At 37.7% G+C, this 16,294-nt stretch overlaps 1 protein-coding gene across 1 annotated transcript in view; it reads right to left on the reverse strand.

The window, feature by feature from the left end:
* Positions 1-14,768, reverse strand: part of IHO1 (interactor of HORMAD1 1) — a 73,692-nt gene extending 58,924 nt beyond the window's left edge. The window contains exons 1-3 of the mRNA XM_044676821.1: positions 14,730-14,768; positions 9,684-9,822; positions 4,930-4,996 (exon numbers count right to left, since the gene is read on the reverse strand). Of these exons, the coding sequence (XP_044532756.1) occupies positions 4,930-4,985 (56 nt within the window). The 5' untranslated portion in view covers positions 4,986-4,996; positions 9,684-9,822; positions 14,730-14,768. The remainder of the gene's footprint in view (positions 1-4,929; positions 4,997-9,683; positions 9,823-14,729) is intronic.
* Positions 14,769-16,294: the final 1,526 nt, after the last annotated feature.

Consider the following 16,294-nt stretch of genomic DNA (forward strand, 5'->3'; position numbering starts at 1 on the left):
CATATATATTCTTGCCTCGTACCAGCAATAAACGAGCCTTGCTACCATTAGAATGACTCTGTCTTTCTTGTGTGCTTGGTCTCTTAGGTGGCTGTTTCATGGACCCCGCGGTTGTATCCGGCTGGACCCGGATAGTTGGTGATGGAATACTATTGTGCTAAAAGGAATAATGAACTGGAGGGATTCCAAATGAACTGGAACAACCTCTAGGAATTGGTGCAGAGTGAAAGGAGCAGAACCAGGAGAACATTGTACACAGAGACTGATACACTGTGGTACAATTGAATATAACGGACTTCTCTACTAGCAGCAATGTAAGGATCCAGAGCAAGGCTGAGGGACCTATGAGAAAGAAAACTAGCCACATTCAGAGGAAGAACTATGGGAGAAGAAACACAGAAGAAAAACAATTGCTTGAACACAGGGACTGATGGGGATATTATTGGGGATGTAGACACTAAACGATAACTCTAGTCCAACTATCAATAATATGGAATTAGGTCTTGATCAATGATACATGTAAAACCCAGAGGAATTTTGCGTTGGCTAAGGAGGGTTAAGGGGGTTTGGGGGAGAAGGAAAAAACATGAAATATAACTAGGGGAAAATATTCAAAATTAAAATTAAAAAATATAACAACAAAGACATTGTAGATAATTGAACCTTTCTGGCATCTGCTGATTCCCAAATGAAAAAACCCAACAACTCCTGTCTTTGTATTTTTCTTGTCTACCTGTATGTCACAAATACACTTAAAAGCTTTTAGAAGGGACTTTAGCTATCATCTAATCTAGTCTGACCTCATTTTACAGAAGAGGAAAGATACTTGGCAACAAATAATCAATAGTTTAAACTTCCATCAATTCCTATGGAAAGTTATACCCTTCATTACCTCCACTATAATGAATTTGAGTTATTCACTTTCTTAACCTTTAGACTGTAGCGAGCAATATTAGCATACTAATGCCATCATTGGGGGAATCAAGGAAGTTGGGCTGAAGACCCTGATTCCATCATATACTGGTATATAAACTTTCTAAGGCTCAGCTTCCTTATCTACCTAATGGAGATAGTAATACTTATCCTACCTGCTTCCCAAGGTTGTTGCGAGGAAGATATTTTGTAAATGAAAAAACACTAATGAAATGTGAGCTAAAATTAATGTCAATTCCATTTGAACAAGACTGACTTCAGACTATATAGGTCAGGACAAATACAAGTATATAAATGTCAAATATAAGAGAAATACAGACAGTTTGGGCAACTGAATACTGTCAAACTATTTAAAAAACCATTAGCTCAAGAAATAACTCAGAAAGATCATTCATTTTCAAAATGTAAAACTAAAACTAATTTAGTATATAAAAACATGTCCTAAGCAAGAAGAAGCTTTTATATCATTAATGAACAATAATAAGTTTTTTTATAAGAACAAAAAAAGAAAGGTCTTATCTAGCCCCACTTTTGGAACTTTAAGCCGAACAGATTTTTAAAAATTAATTTAATTTAGAATATTTTTCCATGGTTCCATGATTCATGTTTTTTCCCTCCCCTCTTCCCTCCCCCCTCTTGTAGCCAACAAGCAATTCCACTGAGTTTTACATGTATTGTTGATCAAGACCTATTTCCATATTATTATTTGCAATAGTGTGATCATTTAAAGTCTACATTCCCAATCATATCCCCATTGAACAATGTGATCGAGCAGCTGAACAGATTTAAGAACTGCATACACCCACTCTGGAAATATATAGGCATATAGGTATATGTGTGTGTGTATGTATATGTATATATATATATATATATATGAATGTACACACACATATATATGTTGAGTTGCATAATAATAATTCAAAATAGGCCTTTTTTATTCCTTTCACATGGCCACAAAGAATAATTAGTTGGGCGGGAACAAAGGTAGGTTAATTTGAACCATGCTATATCTCCATCTTAAGTTTCTGAAATAATAAAAACCTTGAATTTTTTCCATACTCAACACTAACTGCAATTTTTTCCAAAAGAAAGAGAACAAAACTCTAGGTTTTTGCTAAATTAATAATGAATCTTCAAAAAAGTGTTTGGAGAAAAGAAACTATTCAGTGAATAGTCATACAGGAAGACAATCAGAAATTCCTTACATTTCTGCCCTCCATTTACAGTATACGCTCTCATCTTTCACCCAAAACAGAAACTAGAGAAGGTTAGTAAAGGACATAACTGGTAGATATCAATGTGTGCTCAGGGTTAATTTACTTACAATTGGGTAAATTGTAATTTTCTCTAGTTAGTCCACAAGTTGGGATAACAGACAAAACAACACCTAACTTGTCCAATTTAAAGACTCTTACGGGGACAGCTAGGTAGTTCAAATCTAACCTTAGATACTTCCTAGCTGAGCTGTGTGACTCTGAGCAAGTCATTTAACCCCAATCGCCTATCCCTTATCATTCTTCTGCCTTAGGATTAATACAAAAAATATGAATTTAAATAATAAAATAAAAAATAAAGGCTACTATGAACTCCTACAATACTTGAGTCTGTCCCATATAATTCTATACAACTATACAACTAAATATGATGATGCTATGTGCTAATTGTTTTTTGTGTTTATGTCTTATTTCCCCAACTAGACAGTAAGTTTAATGGCAAAGACAAGTCTTACATATCTTCTTTTTGCTCTATAGTATCCAGTACAAGGCCAAGAACAAATGTGAGTGTTTAGTAAATGATTATTAAATGAAACTATTTCCTCAATTGTTTTCCCTGTGACCCTGGTCTCTGATTGGTGAACTTTCACATCATTTAGTCCTGTTCTCAGTTTCCACACCATCTTCCAGCAATTTTTAGTTCTGTGAAGATAGATTAACTCTCCCCTAGTCTATTTTTAGCTAAGCAAATCAAGAACTTAAAGTACCTCTACTTACCATTAAGTATGAGAGTTCCCAAGTCACTTACTAGAGTAAGCTCACATCTCCAAAGGCTACTGTACCCCCCCTTGGGCAGTGCTAGGCAAATTGAAAGATTGCCATTGGTTTCTGTGAAGAAGGGGGAATGACAGGAAGTGACGTGGAAAACAGGAGCATAAAAAGAAGAGACCAACATGGTCTAGAGGGATTCCTTTCCTGTGGAGGGAGATTTTGAGAAAGAGAGACAAGTTTGCAGCAAAGGGAAATGGAATTTGATGACACAGCAGACACAGGGGTAGACCTGGTTGGAATCTTGAAGGAGGGGGTCTGGATGTGATAACTGCTAGCCAGAGGGGAGTCGGTTTGGGTCTGCGAAGCCAGAGCCATCTCCCAGACTCAGCTCTGACTTCCTGGGGATCTCCAACCTATTCCAACCCATTCCTGTGAGCTGTTTCTACCACAACCTGGATGCTGCTGAAGGATTTAACTCTGCGAACTATACAAGAAGATCTAAACTGAGAGAGGGAGCAGATTGAACTGCTAAGGTTGTCTCAGGGAGGATTTCCTCTCTGAGGGAGACCCAATCACTTCTGACTCCATTTGTTCACACTACTCAATCTATATTCTAAAAGGACTCAGAAAACTGTATGAGTTTTAGCTTAGAATTAGATAGATAACAGGGGAACTTATAGGCAGAGAGTGAAAATAGAATAGCCCTATTTTGGGGTGTCTAGTTGTTTATTTTTGTTGTTTTTTTAGGCTCTCTAACTTCCCAGTCACTTCTTTTAACATTGTTCCCAGTTATAGTACAGTGGCTTCTGGAGAGATTGGTTCTGGAGATTCATTCCCTTCCTAGCATTTGGAGTGAGTGGCTGAGATCCTTGCTTTGGCTTTGGAGGAGGCTGCCTTGGTACAACTCTAGCTGAAGACACCACTGGGATCTCCAGCTGAGGATTACCAGGAAATCCATGTGGAGATTGGATTTGGGGAGGCCCTGTCAGGGCTGAGCCAGACTTCACTGGAGCAGCACTTAGGGTGGTAGGCTATACAATTCTCTACCTTCTTACATTTTTCCACTTTCACTCTTTCCACCTCTTTGTAAATAAAGCTGCTAAAAGTCATTTTGACTTAAACTGTAACATTTTTAAATCGGCAACCACAATATTACTTTAGAATTCTCATATTTAGTCAAAACCCTAAATTTAACTCTTACATTTCTATGTGTTGTCTTCTATTAGAATGTAAACTCCTTTGGAGAAAGAACTGTTGGTGTCGTCTTTCACATCAGTGTATTTATGGTTTCATGTTGGGGTTTGGGTTATGAATGACTTTGCTCTTATAACAATGATCAATATGGAAGTGTATTTTGCATGACAATAAAAAAAGAAAGGAAAAAAAGAATGTAAACTCCATGAGGACAGTCAGAAATTGCCTTGCTTACTTAAATTTATATCTCCAGGATATATGACAGTACTTGACAAATAAACAGTAAGCTCTTAAGTGCTTTTTCATTCTTTAATCAATTGATTTTAGTTCCTGATATCAGGGACCATAATGTCATACTTCTATATTTCTCATAGCTAACCCAGAGCTGGACACAAAGTAGTTGCTTAATGAATAAATTTGTTTAATTAAACAGTTTCCTTAATTGGACTATAAAGTCTTTAAATAATATGGGCTGTCTTCTATTTTCTACTTTCTCTGTATTTGCCCCATAGTACCTAAACACAATTAGTTATACAGTAGGTATTTAATGAACATATTTATTGAATTAATTTTTTCCTCAAATGTATTCAACAAGTATTTATGGGCTGATTCACTGCTTTTCAAAATACAATTCAGAACTTGGAGAAAAGATTATATAGAGAAAAGAAAGGTCTTGTGGCCTTGAGTGGTAATATATTGTAGTACTTATTAGTGGAAACCTCCTACTAAATCAGTGCAACCTTCTTGGAGAGATAAAAGAAAAATGCAGCCACGAGGTCTTCCTTCATCTATAGGATATGTACTTATAAAAACTTACCCTGGGCCTGGGGGAATGCTGAGCATTTCTTTGACATTCCAGACATTAAAATTCATTTCTTAGGATTCTATTAGAAAGAAAGAACATGAATTAAGCCATAGAGTAACTTTAAATTAAGCTCATAGAGTAACTTTTTTCAAATACAATTTACAAATGCCTGTTCTGTGGAAATCAGGATGTTCTGACAACAGTATCCACATTGCATTGCCATTAAGACTTTTCTTTACTGCTATAGCAAAGACCAACCTTTCCCAACCAGGCATTTTTGGAGACTTTGTATACAAGAACAAACCTTTCTAATCCACCATCTGCTGATTCAGTCAAAGTCCATATTTATTAACTGACTTGGCCTATATTTGAATTCTGGTTCAGTCATTTACCAATCTTGTGGCCCTGGCCTTCCCATTCCCAATTTGGGCCTTATTTTCCTCATTTTCAAAATGAGAGGTTTGGACATTCAATAATCTCCATGCTCCCTTCAACCCTAAATAGTTGATCTTCAAAGCTCTGTGAGGCACGTTATGTTATTCAATATTATCTTCATTTTACAGCTAAGGAAAACAAGATTCATAGAGATCACACAAAGTCACAGAACTAGTAATGTCACAGGTGAGATTCAAACCCAGGTTCAGCAAGTTTATTAACTTTGGGTCTTGCCATCAGGAAACTTATCTTCTAGTAAGAGGGATTCAACAATGCACAAATAATTGCAATGCCAGACAGAATGTGATAGGTCAAAGGAAAGGTCAGAACAAAATGCTCTTAAATTCTGAGCCTCCACTCTGTGTTTACTTTGAAACAAAAATGCTGGAAACACATCCCTTTCCCCACTAAACCAAATTACTGGGGAGAAATAATATGTTTGTTCAAATTGCTCCACCTTCATCAAATGAAATTTATTCATGTTTATTGAAAATTCTTATCTCTGACAATGCTGCAAACTGAATACCTAATCAATAGCATGATGCTTTTCTAATTAGAAGAGCAACCTAGTACTTTATTAGTAGTAGATAGGATTGTAGTAGTTGATTTTCTCAGTAAATTAAAAGACTATCCAGTTGTAGGTGCTTATGCTCAAGTCATCTGGGTAAAGGAGGCATTATGCTGAGAAAGGAAGTATTCCACTCATCCCTGTGAAATCAAAAACCTAGGTGGTAGCCTAATTTAAATACTTAAAATATATATAGATACTCCCTCAAACACTCTTATCTGCCAGTTCCTCAGTTTGTTCATATCCTATGACCTATTCCTCTATCTCATCTCATCTCCATGAAGCATACTTTCCATTTTGCCACCACCTACAAATGTTCCACATCCATGCTTATGACTTCTGAAATCCCCTTATCTAATCAATCCATTGTGTTATTGTGTCATTCTACTTCCTCTGTCTTCCAACCCCAAACCCTGTTCTTTATCCTCACTGTAACTACTGATCTTTGACCCTTTAGTTTTTTCTCAGGCCATCATCATAGCACTGGTTATGTTCTCTATCATTTCTCATCCTGACCATTTAGTAAACCAGTTTAACTACACTGGCATCTTAAATTTCTTCACCCTTTAGCCTATCACCAATTTTGCCCAGCCAAATCTCAACCCTATATTAATCCCACCACCTGATGATTTTACTCCTATTCACATTCTGTCAAAAGAAGCTGGAGAAAAAATTTAAAACCATGCTGAATAGATCCATTACAAATTTATATTACATAATCTCAACTGAGTCCTTACTGTTGTAAGGCAATCCTTTCTCCATCTCCCTAAATGACTCACTACACCACTCACCACAGCAGTGTTTCCAAATATTTTTATCCCTCCTCAAAATTCCAAAGCTCCCAGTCCTTCATCCTCTCAGCTGAGGACCCTGTCTCCTATTTCATTGAAAAAACTGAAGCCCTGTCCCAAGAGCTTCCTCTTCTACCCTCTTCTTCAACTCACATTTCCCAAATGCCTTCTGCCACTACCTCTGCTTTTACTTTTGCTTCACATATTAAGGCGGTCCTCTTTGTTTGGGCAAACCCTTCTACATGCATAAGTGACAGATTCCATTCCATTCTGTTTTTTCCAGACCCTCCTATAATTCTCATTCTCTCATTTATCTTTTAATATTTCCTTTTCTACTAAGCTGCTTCCCTACAGCCTTATAAACATGCCCAAGTCTCCCTTATCCTCAAAAAAGCCTTCATTTGATCCATTTATGCCTGATGGCTATTGTTCTGTAACTCTCTTTCTTTTGTGACTAACTTCCTTGGGAAGACCATCTACATTAGGTGATATCTTTCCTCTCAACTCTTCTCTTAATTCTCTTCCTACTTCATTACTCAACCAAAACTGCTCAAAGTTACTAATAATCTCTTAACTTCCAAATCTAATGGCCTTTACTCATTCCTCATTCTTCTTTACATCTCTGCAGCCTCTGTCACAATTAATCACCTCCTTAATGCTCTCTTTTCTTTGTGACACTACTCTCTCCTAGTTCTCCTCCTATGTATCTGATCACTCATTACATCTTCTTTGTTGTCTTTTCAGGTGTGGCTGTCCTTTCAAAGGGTTCTGCCCTGGGTCCTTTTTTTCTTGACCCAGCAAACTTTTTTCTCTTTAGTGATCTAATCAGCTTTAATGGATCAATAAGAATTTCTATGCCAAAGATTTTCAAATCTACTTATTCAGGCTTAACATCTCTGCTGACATGGTCAAATATTAACAAATGTATATTGAATACCTCAAACTAGATATCTCATAGGTATCTTAAATTCAACATATCTAACACTAAGCTCATTATCTTTCCTCAAAACCCTCTCTTCTTCCTAAGTTCCTTATTACGGTTGAGGGTACCACCATTCTCCCAGGTACCCTGATTCATAACATGTGTATCATCCTCAACTCGTTACTCTCTCACCACCACCCCATGTCTAATCTGTTGTCAGACCTCATTAAGTTTAACTTTTACCTCTCTACCCACACAGCGGCCACCCTAGTGCAGGTCCCTTTACCTCTAGCAAGCTAATTAACTTCCTCACTCCAAGTCTCAAGCCACTCCAGTCTATCCTCCACTCAGCTGTCAAAACATAGGTCCAACCATGTCACCCCCTACTCAATAAACTCCATTGCTCCCTATCACCTTCAGGATCAAATGTAAAATGCTCTTTTTGGTATTAAAAGGCTTTCATAACCTGACCCTCCCCCCCCCTTCCCTCTCCTCCTTCCCAGTCTTCTTTCTCCTTATACCTCCTAATCTCTAGGTACTATGAGATCAAGTGAGACTGTCCTACTTACTTTTCCTTACACAAGACTCTGGGCATTTTTTACTGAATGTCTCCCAGGCCTAAAATGTTCTTCATCACTTTCCCATTCTGGCTTCCCTCAAGTCCCAGCTAAAATCCTACCTTCTACAGAAGCCTTTCCTGATCCCCATTCTCTATGTTGATTATCTCCAATTTATCTTGTATAAATGTTTTTTGCTCATACTTGTTTGCATGTCATCTCCTCCATTTATGACCTCCTTGATTTGTTCTTTGACCAACTCCTTGAACAGGGACTATCTTTTGCTTTAATTTGTACTCCTGGCTCTTAGCACAGTGCCTGGCACATAGCAGCTACTTAAAAAATGTTTATCTACTGCCTGATTGTAAGACCAACCCTGATTAATACTGACTCCAAAAAATGCATAGAAAACATATAAGTACTGAGGTAATATCTTTTAAAGCAGTAATAATAATTTTCTTGTTGAGTCATTTCAATTGTATTCAACTCTTTGTGACTCCATTTGGTTTTGTTTTGGATTTTTTTGCCAATGATTTTGGAGAGGTTTGCCACTTCATTCTCCAGTCTATCTTACAGATGATGAAACTGAGGCAAATAGGAGTAAGTGACTTGCCCAGGATTACACACAATACTAAATAAATACTGAACAAATACTAAAGCATCTGAAAGCAAATATTAACACATAACTTTTTGGAAAAAAACTATTACTAAAATATAAACAATTATTAGAAAATAGATCCATTTGAATTGGGCATTTAGAGCCTATTTTTTTAATTGTAGAATGGTTATGCAAAATCATCAGATTCACACATTATTCAGAAACTAAGAAGTTATAAGCTCTTGGCTTTGCAATTAAAAACTAGGAAAAATGGTTATACGTACCACTTTCTTCTTTTTCTAGCTTCCCATCATCGAAAAACAAAAATTCATAAATATTTAGTGCTCTCCATACAATTATTAGCACTATGACTACAGCAAGTCACTTAATCTTCTGAGTGCATCTCAATTTTCTCAAAAAATTGTACTATGATATAATTCTAAATCTTAATATCTGATTAAGCAAGAAAAATTACTAAATTGTTTATACTCATTGAACCAGGAATCTAACATTGGACACACACCCCAAGGAAATCAAAGACAAAAACAAGGATCCAACATACCAAAAATAGCAGAATCTTCATCATACCACTCTGTGGTAGCAAAAAAAAAAAAAAAAAAACTAGAAATAAAGTGGGTGTCCATCAACTAAGGAATGACTAAACAAACTTTGGTATATAAGTGTAGTGGAATATTACTGGGCACTATGAGGAATGTTAGGAATTCAGAGAAACATGAGACATTCATATGAATTGATGCAAAAGAAAATAAGCAGAACTAAGAAAATAATATACATAATGGCTACAACAATGAAAGTGAAAAGATCACTAAAAAGGTCAAGTCTTTGTAACATAAAAAATAAGTTAAACTCCCTAAGAATAGATAATAAAACCTACCTTTTCTCCCTCTCTTCAGAAAGTTGGAAGCACTTCTACTGCCAGTCAGAATGTTGTACACATTATCAGATTTGATATTTTTCTTTATTGCTTTTCTTTGTCACAAAGGAAATTTCAGCAGGAGAAAAGGATTGAAAGACTGTGAAGTAAAGACAACAGGCAACAATTAAATGAATTTTTTCTTCTAATTTGAATTATTAAATTATCTTCTATATAGACAGAATTATCTTCTAATTTGAATTATTAAAAGTTATTAAAAGCTCTGTCATGCCCTTTCCTCCCTTTTTTGCAGAAGTAGGAAACTAAAGGTATAGATTAGCACTGCTATATATATCATCAGACTCAGTTGAGGTGTTGGCTAACTTGTTTGAATTTATTTTTTTTCTCTCTTTTTTTGCTATAAGGGATGGCTCTCTGGTTAGGGGAAATATTTGGAAATAAAAGTGATGTAAAAGTAAAATATAAAAAATAACTTTTAAAGATGATAAGTAGAGAGAGCTAAAATTGTCCTATGTGAAAAAATGGGTTACAGTCATTATTAAACACTGTAATTGATTAATTTGTTTCAATTTGCTTGAATACATGGATATATTAATTTCCTCTTTGTAGTCTAACTTCAAAGTCTATTGAAAGACTCTTCTTACAAAAGCAAATAAGGATAATCTAGCTAAATGAGATGAAAGTAAGAAGAATAGATTTTTTTTAATCAACTGGCTCCATTCAAATATTCTTTAAATGCCTCACACCTAAAAGAATCCCATAGTTCAAACTGCAAAAGCAATTCAGAAAGAGCCTAGCCAGTGAAATGGAAAAGGTCAAGAATGATAGCTGAAATTCACTCAAGGAACTAGCTGTGCTTAGGCCATAGTCCAAGCTCCCCAGGAGGCCTCCTTTGGATTCCCCAAACAGAATATCTAAATTCAACAACTCCTGAGAGATTGACAAGTGGTATTTATCTTGAGTTCTAAAGGTACAAACTCATCAATAGTTGGATCTGTAGTTCTCAAGTCTTGCCACAATCTTACCTCACTCTTGGATCCTACTTCCCCACCAAAATTTACAGCCACATTTAAATGAGATGTTTTACACATCTCACCTTAGTCTCAATTAATGTAAAATTAACAAAATGTTCTATACCCTGATAACTACTTCTATTAGGTAAAAATGGAGAATGTTCTTTCAATCAATCAAGTCTACAAACTAGGTGTGAACAATTCCTAGATTCTACTACTGAATCAATTAGTCAAAAATTTAAACTAGGTATAAGAAATGAAGTGCTTCAAGTCACTAGATGAAATTAGATGACATCAAATTAGTTAAAAGAATTAAATACACTTTTGTTGGACATACTTGTGTGTTTCATATAAACACTCCCAAAGGCTTACCTGCTTTCTTTCTTGAACCCCTTTGCTGATTATAAATATATATACATATATACATATATGTATGTATATATAAATATATTTAACTTCTATGTGTGTATATCTACATATAGGCTTTGGGAGTGTTTTGAGGAATCCAACCCTTCCACATATGGTAACCATAGCAAGTGAAGGTAAGCCCATTGGGATGGCCATCTCCCTCCCACTGACCAGGTCGTCAAAGAAACGAGCCTAGTACCAAACAATGCAACCATCTGGAAGCTGAAAGGACAAAGTGTACTTCATATGAATATACTGAGGATAGTCTAATTCAGGAAGGTGGTTTCTTTGTGGAAGGAAAAAAATGCAAAACTGTATCAAGAGTCTTAGGCCCCTAGTCTTAGGTCCAGAAGACAGCTACACACACCTTAGAAAAAGAAACTTCATGAATTTTCCAGAAAGTAAGAAAAAAACTTCTGTTTCAAAGAGAATCAGAGAGTTACCTCTTTGTTATATGTGTGTTCTAAACTTGAGCCCACTTTACCTTGGACTCTTTATCTTTGTAGGAGAGAGTATTCCAGTTTTTTAGGGTGAGTGTTTATATCAACTGTTCTTATTATAACTAAGTTATAACATTATAATCTCAGTAAATTCCCCTTTCTAAAATTTAATTAAGTCTGGCTAGCTAAATTAATTAATTGGGTATATTTGTGAGGGAACTTCTGAGTAACAATACTAGAAAAAACAAACCCATCCTCCTTATGGTTGCCCTAAGAAGAGGAATACTCTGTTGCCCTTTGGGTACTTTGCCTGCCAACGTTTATGGGAGTTGGAAAATGCCCAGGGAACTCTTTGACCACAAATTACCAAATTCCTATTCCTATAGATCTGAATTGGTAGAGGAGTTTCATCACCAGGAGTTCTTGGCACTAATGAAATCACAGATCTAGAACAACAACAACAAAAATCAGATTTGTAAACATGGTGAGCTGCTTTGCAAGATAAAAATTAACCTTATGAGATTTTTTTTGGAGGCAAGACAGTTTTAAAAACTATCTGATTATATGGATTGAAAAGAAGTTAAGTTTTTGAAAAGTAATCATTTTAATTGATAGCCTTCTAAGCTATGTTCCAGGTGTTATTCTAGTACTAGGAGAATTCTGTTCATAAGTAGCTAATATTCAACTCCCTAAGGATACAAGAAATGTCATCATTTGTTTCAGAATTAAGTAATTATACCCTATGGAGTCATTCTGGCTAGTGAAAATGAAAATTTTAGATTTTACTATCTTTTTTTAATCTAATAACTACATAAGTTTTACAAACTCTGACCAAGTTATTCCTTTCACCTTTCCTCACCACCCTCTGGCGGTACCTCTCTCAGTCACTTTTCTAGCTAAAGGAAGACAAAAAGCTGAAGCTTTTCAGAAGAATGCATTATTTTCTCCAGTCCTTTCATATTACTTGAAATAATTAAGACAAGAAAAATAAATTTGTTTACATTTCAAAAGCCAATATCAGCTTATAGTAAGACTTCCTAACTACAATTTCCCAATTACTCCTCACTTTGGGACGGGTGCCAGAGATGGCATGCAGAGCCCTCTGCCTCTCCTCTAGAGGCCGCTCCTCCCCTCTAAAGAGTTCATTACTAGAGAGGCAGAGAACTGGGGCAGAGCTGCTCCCTTCCCCCTCTCCACCATGTCTGACATTTTTTTCACATCTCCCATCCCTTCCCAGCAGCCCAATGGGAGTGCACAGAGGGTTAAGGTGGACAATTCACAGGTGGCAGAACAGGAGGGGAACAGAGCCCTCAGGCCACTCCCCTCCCCCTCTACACTAGGAGTAGTTCCTTCACTCACCCCTCTGCCCAACAGCCCAATGGGAACACTTTCTCCTTCCTCTGTGAGGAATAAGGGGGTGGGGGGCGTGGCATTGGCTTGGAGGGAGGGGTACCTTCTTATATTGAAGTGCTCCTCTATCCCTACATTCCATTCTGCTATTATCCACTTTGATTTAAGCCTAGGTGAGAGGAAAAGTTTCAGGGAGTGCAGGGAGGTTTTACTAAACTGGGTGTACCAAAAGACTGAAGCTCCCTGGCACTTCCCTTGTTCCCTTCTCCTAAAGTATATTTTTATATATTATATATATAATACTTATATATTAAAGTATATATGAAGTATAAGTTTTACCAGGATAAGTATACCCATGATCAACTTAAGTCTGAAATTATGTATTCAACTCAGTAATGGCAGAGGGACTTCCCAGAAGGCCAAGATCTGCCAGCTTAATTCTTTTTCCTTTGTATAGCCAGATGCTACATGCAACCAAATGTTTAATAAAATGCTTATGTCCATAGATTGAATATACCATTTCAAAAAGCCAGGTTGCCCTCATCTTTTCTTCAACTATTATATACTAAATATGTTGGAGAAGTGTGTGGATATGTGTGCCCACACACATTACATGCATTAGTATGTATATGCATAAATGAACATCTGTGTATATATACGTATATATCACGTGTGCATATTTTAGGGGCAAGCTAGATGAATCAGGAAACCCAGTTCAAATCCAATCTCAGACACTTACTAGCTGTGTGTAACCCTAAGCAAATCACTTAACCTCTGTTTGCCTTAATCCACTGGAAAAGAAAATAGCAAATCTCCCCAGTATCTTTGCCAAGGCAATCCCATAAATGGGGTCCAAAAGAGTCGGATAAAATTGAATACCACCACATATATTCATTTAGAGTAAAGTATATATATAGAGAGAGGGAAGTATGTACATGAGGAGAGGGCTTAACGGGAGAGAAATATATGGAGAGAAGTGCAGAAAGGATTGTAAAGAAAGGGTAGTATTTGTGTCTAAATTACGTTCCGAAAGGTTAAATGATTTGCCCATGAACACGGACTTAACTATAAAGTTAAAAAAATTGAACTCGGTTTTCCCTCCGAGCCCTCGCTCCCGGAACCCTTCCACCACTCCATAACTAAGTGGCGTCTGTGCATATATGGTGGAGGGGGCTTGTGGCGGGGGTTCTATGTAGGAGAGGAGGAGTCTGCAGTCTTCGGGAGGGAGGACTACAGAACACAGGAGTTATTGGAGAAGGGTCTACCTTGAGAGATTTAACAACTATTTCGTAAGCATAAACTCCACGTGGATCATAATGTTAGTTACTAGGGATAACCCCCCCCCCCAAAAAAAAACCCTGCCATTGTGGAGCTTACATTGTATAGATTATGAAGCCTGGCTTGTGCACAGTAGGAGATTAAGGGGGAAAATGGAGAAGAAGCCCAGTCTGTGTAACCGGGGCCGAGAATGGGGGTGCGCAGCAAGAGCAGATAATGGGGAACGAATTGAGATTGGGGGAAGGGCCGAACAAGTGTTGCCAGGGTAGATAACAGGGAAGGGGCTGAGCGCAAGCAGCAGCGGGCAGAGGCTAGGGCAGGGGTCGAGCCTGAGGCAGGGTCAGAGGGCGGGGAGACAAGCAGGTTGCGGGGGAGGGGAAGGTCGAAGCACCAGGCCTCTTCTCCAGAGCGCCAGGGTAGGGGGCTCATTTCTCACAGAACCAAGTAGGGGGCGTGTTTCTCTAAGAGGCTGCCCCATCCCTACTCTGGCGTCAGATCGAGACCCTAACCTAGATATCTTCAGCCCACCCAAATTCAAGAGAAAAATAGCGCCTCACCCTTTTCGTGGTGACACTTGGGCCTCACCTCCGCTCGAGGATCCGCCCACCTGTTACCCACATGACCAGGTCCCATTTTAGGAAGTGACCAATAGGAGTCCAGGAACGAACACGTGGCCTAGGACAGGCTGGCGCCCACATGTAAGGCGGGGCATACCCACAAGCTCGAGGTGCCTCTGCTTCTATACCTGAGGAAGACCTTGAGTGAAAGTCTAGGAGACCTTAGCCTTTCCAGCTGGTGTTAACCTTCACAATCCTCCCACCCCCAATCAAGTGTGGAAGTAACCCACTCCTGGAGCCTCATGATGAGCTCTATTTAACTGCGTTGTGGAAAAAACTAGAAGCCCCTTGGGGACAATGGCTCTCTTTTATCTTGGTATTTTGAGCCATCTGGGGCTGAAAGGAACTTTAGAAGGCAACTAATCCAACCTTTAATTTTACAGATGAAAAATCTGAGGCCAGGGGTGATTTGATTTCTCTAAGGTCATACTGACAGGGATTTGAACCCAAGCCTTTTGAGGTTGCCACTAGTGGTACCACATTGCCTCCCTAATAATATTTCTCCTATAACATAACAATGGAGCCAGTAAACAAGTGTGACTCACATTTCCTGACTAGTGAAGCCCTTCTGGGTCAAAACCTACTTACCATCATCACCACAGCCTGACTCCCTTTCCACCCAACTTTTCCTACCAACAACCCAGGTAGGTAGCAGGGCTATATTGAGCAATTGCCATGCATTGCTTAATAAATTGACATACTCAGAAGATCAAACCTTTTTTTTTCCCTCAGTGTTCATCTTTCACTGGTCACATAGGAAGGGATACCCCTTATCTAACAACCACTCCTCCCTTCTCTTATCATTGGACCTAAGTTGGGTTCTAGTCTCAGTCCCTTTTAGCAATAGTGTGTAGAAACTTCTCCTCTATTACTACTATTTTGTAGAGAATACCTATCTGCCCTGGATCATAGAATCATCAGAGAAAACAATGCCTCTGCTTTCTTTTAACATCAGGTACAAAAGTTCCTATCCCAGAACCTCCTCTTCCCTTTTCCCTCACTAAATGGAGGGACTACAAACCTGATTCTTCTCAGAGACGATTAGGAGGTTATGTGGTAGGCCAAAGAGAATTGGCTTTGGAGTCAGGGTACCTGGGTTTGTAATCTCATCTATGAGGTTTTTATTATCTGTATGATTGTAGACAAGTCTCTCTGTTTTTTAAAATTTATTTTCTTTTCAGTCAGAAATTCTCTTTCTTTCCATACCTCCCAATTCTCTGAGGAAGCACAAAATACAAAATCTATTATAAATAAGAAGTCATGGGGGGGAAAAAGAGAAAGAGAAAAACATATGCTTCAGTTTGCTCTTAGAGTCCCATCAGTTCTTTCTCTGGAGGTGGATAGCATTTTTTCAACATAAGTCTTTCAGAATTGTGGAGAATCATTGTTTTAATTAGTTACCAAGTCTTTCACAGTGGATTATCTTTTTTTTTTCATTTTTCATTTAATTAATTAATTTAGAATATTTTTCTATGGTTATATGATTCATGTTCTTTCCCTCCTCT

Source organism: Gracilinanus agilis, chromosome 1 (assembly GCF_016433145.1).
Source record: "Gracilinanus agilis isolate LMUSP501 chromosome 1, AgileGrace, whole genome shotgun sequence".
In the NCBI taxonomy this organism is placed as follows: Eukaryota; Metazoa; Chordata; class Mammalia; order Didelphimorphia; family Didelphidae; genus Gracilinanus; species Gracilinanus agilis.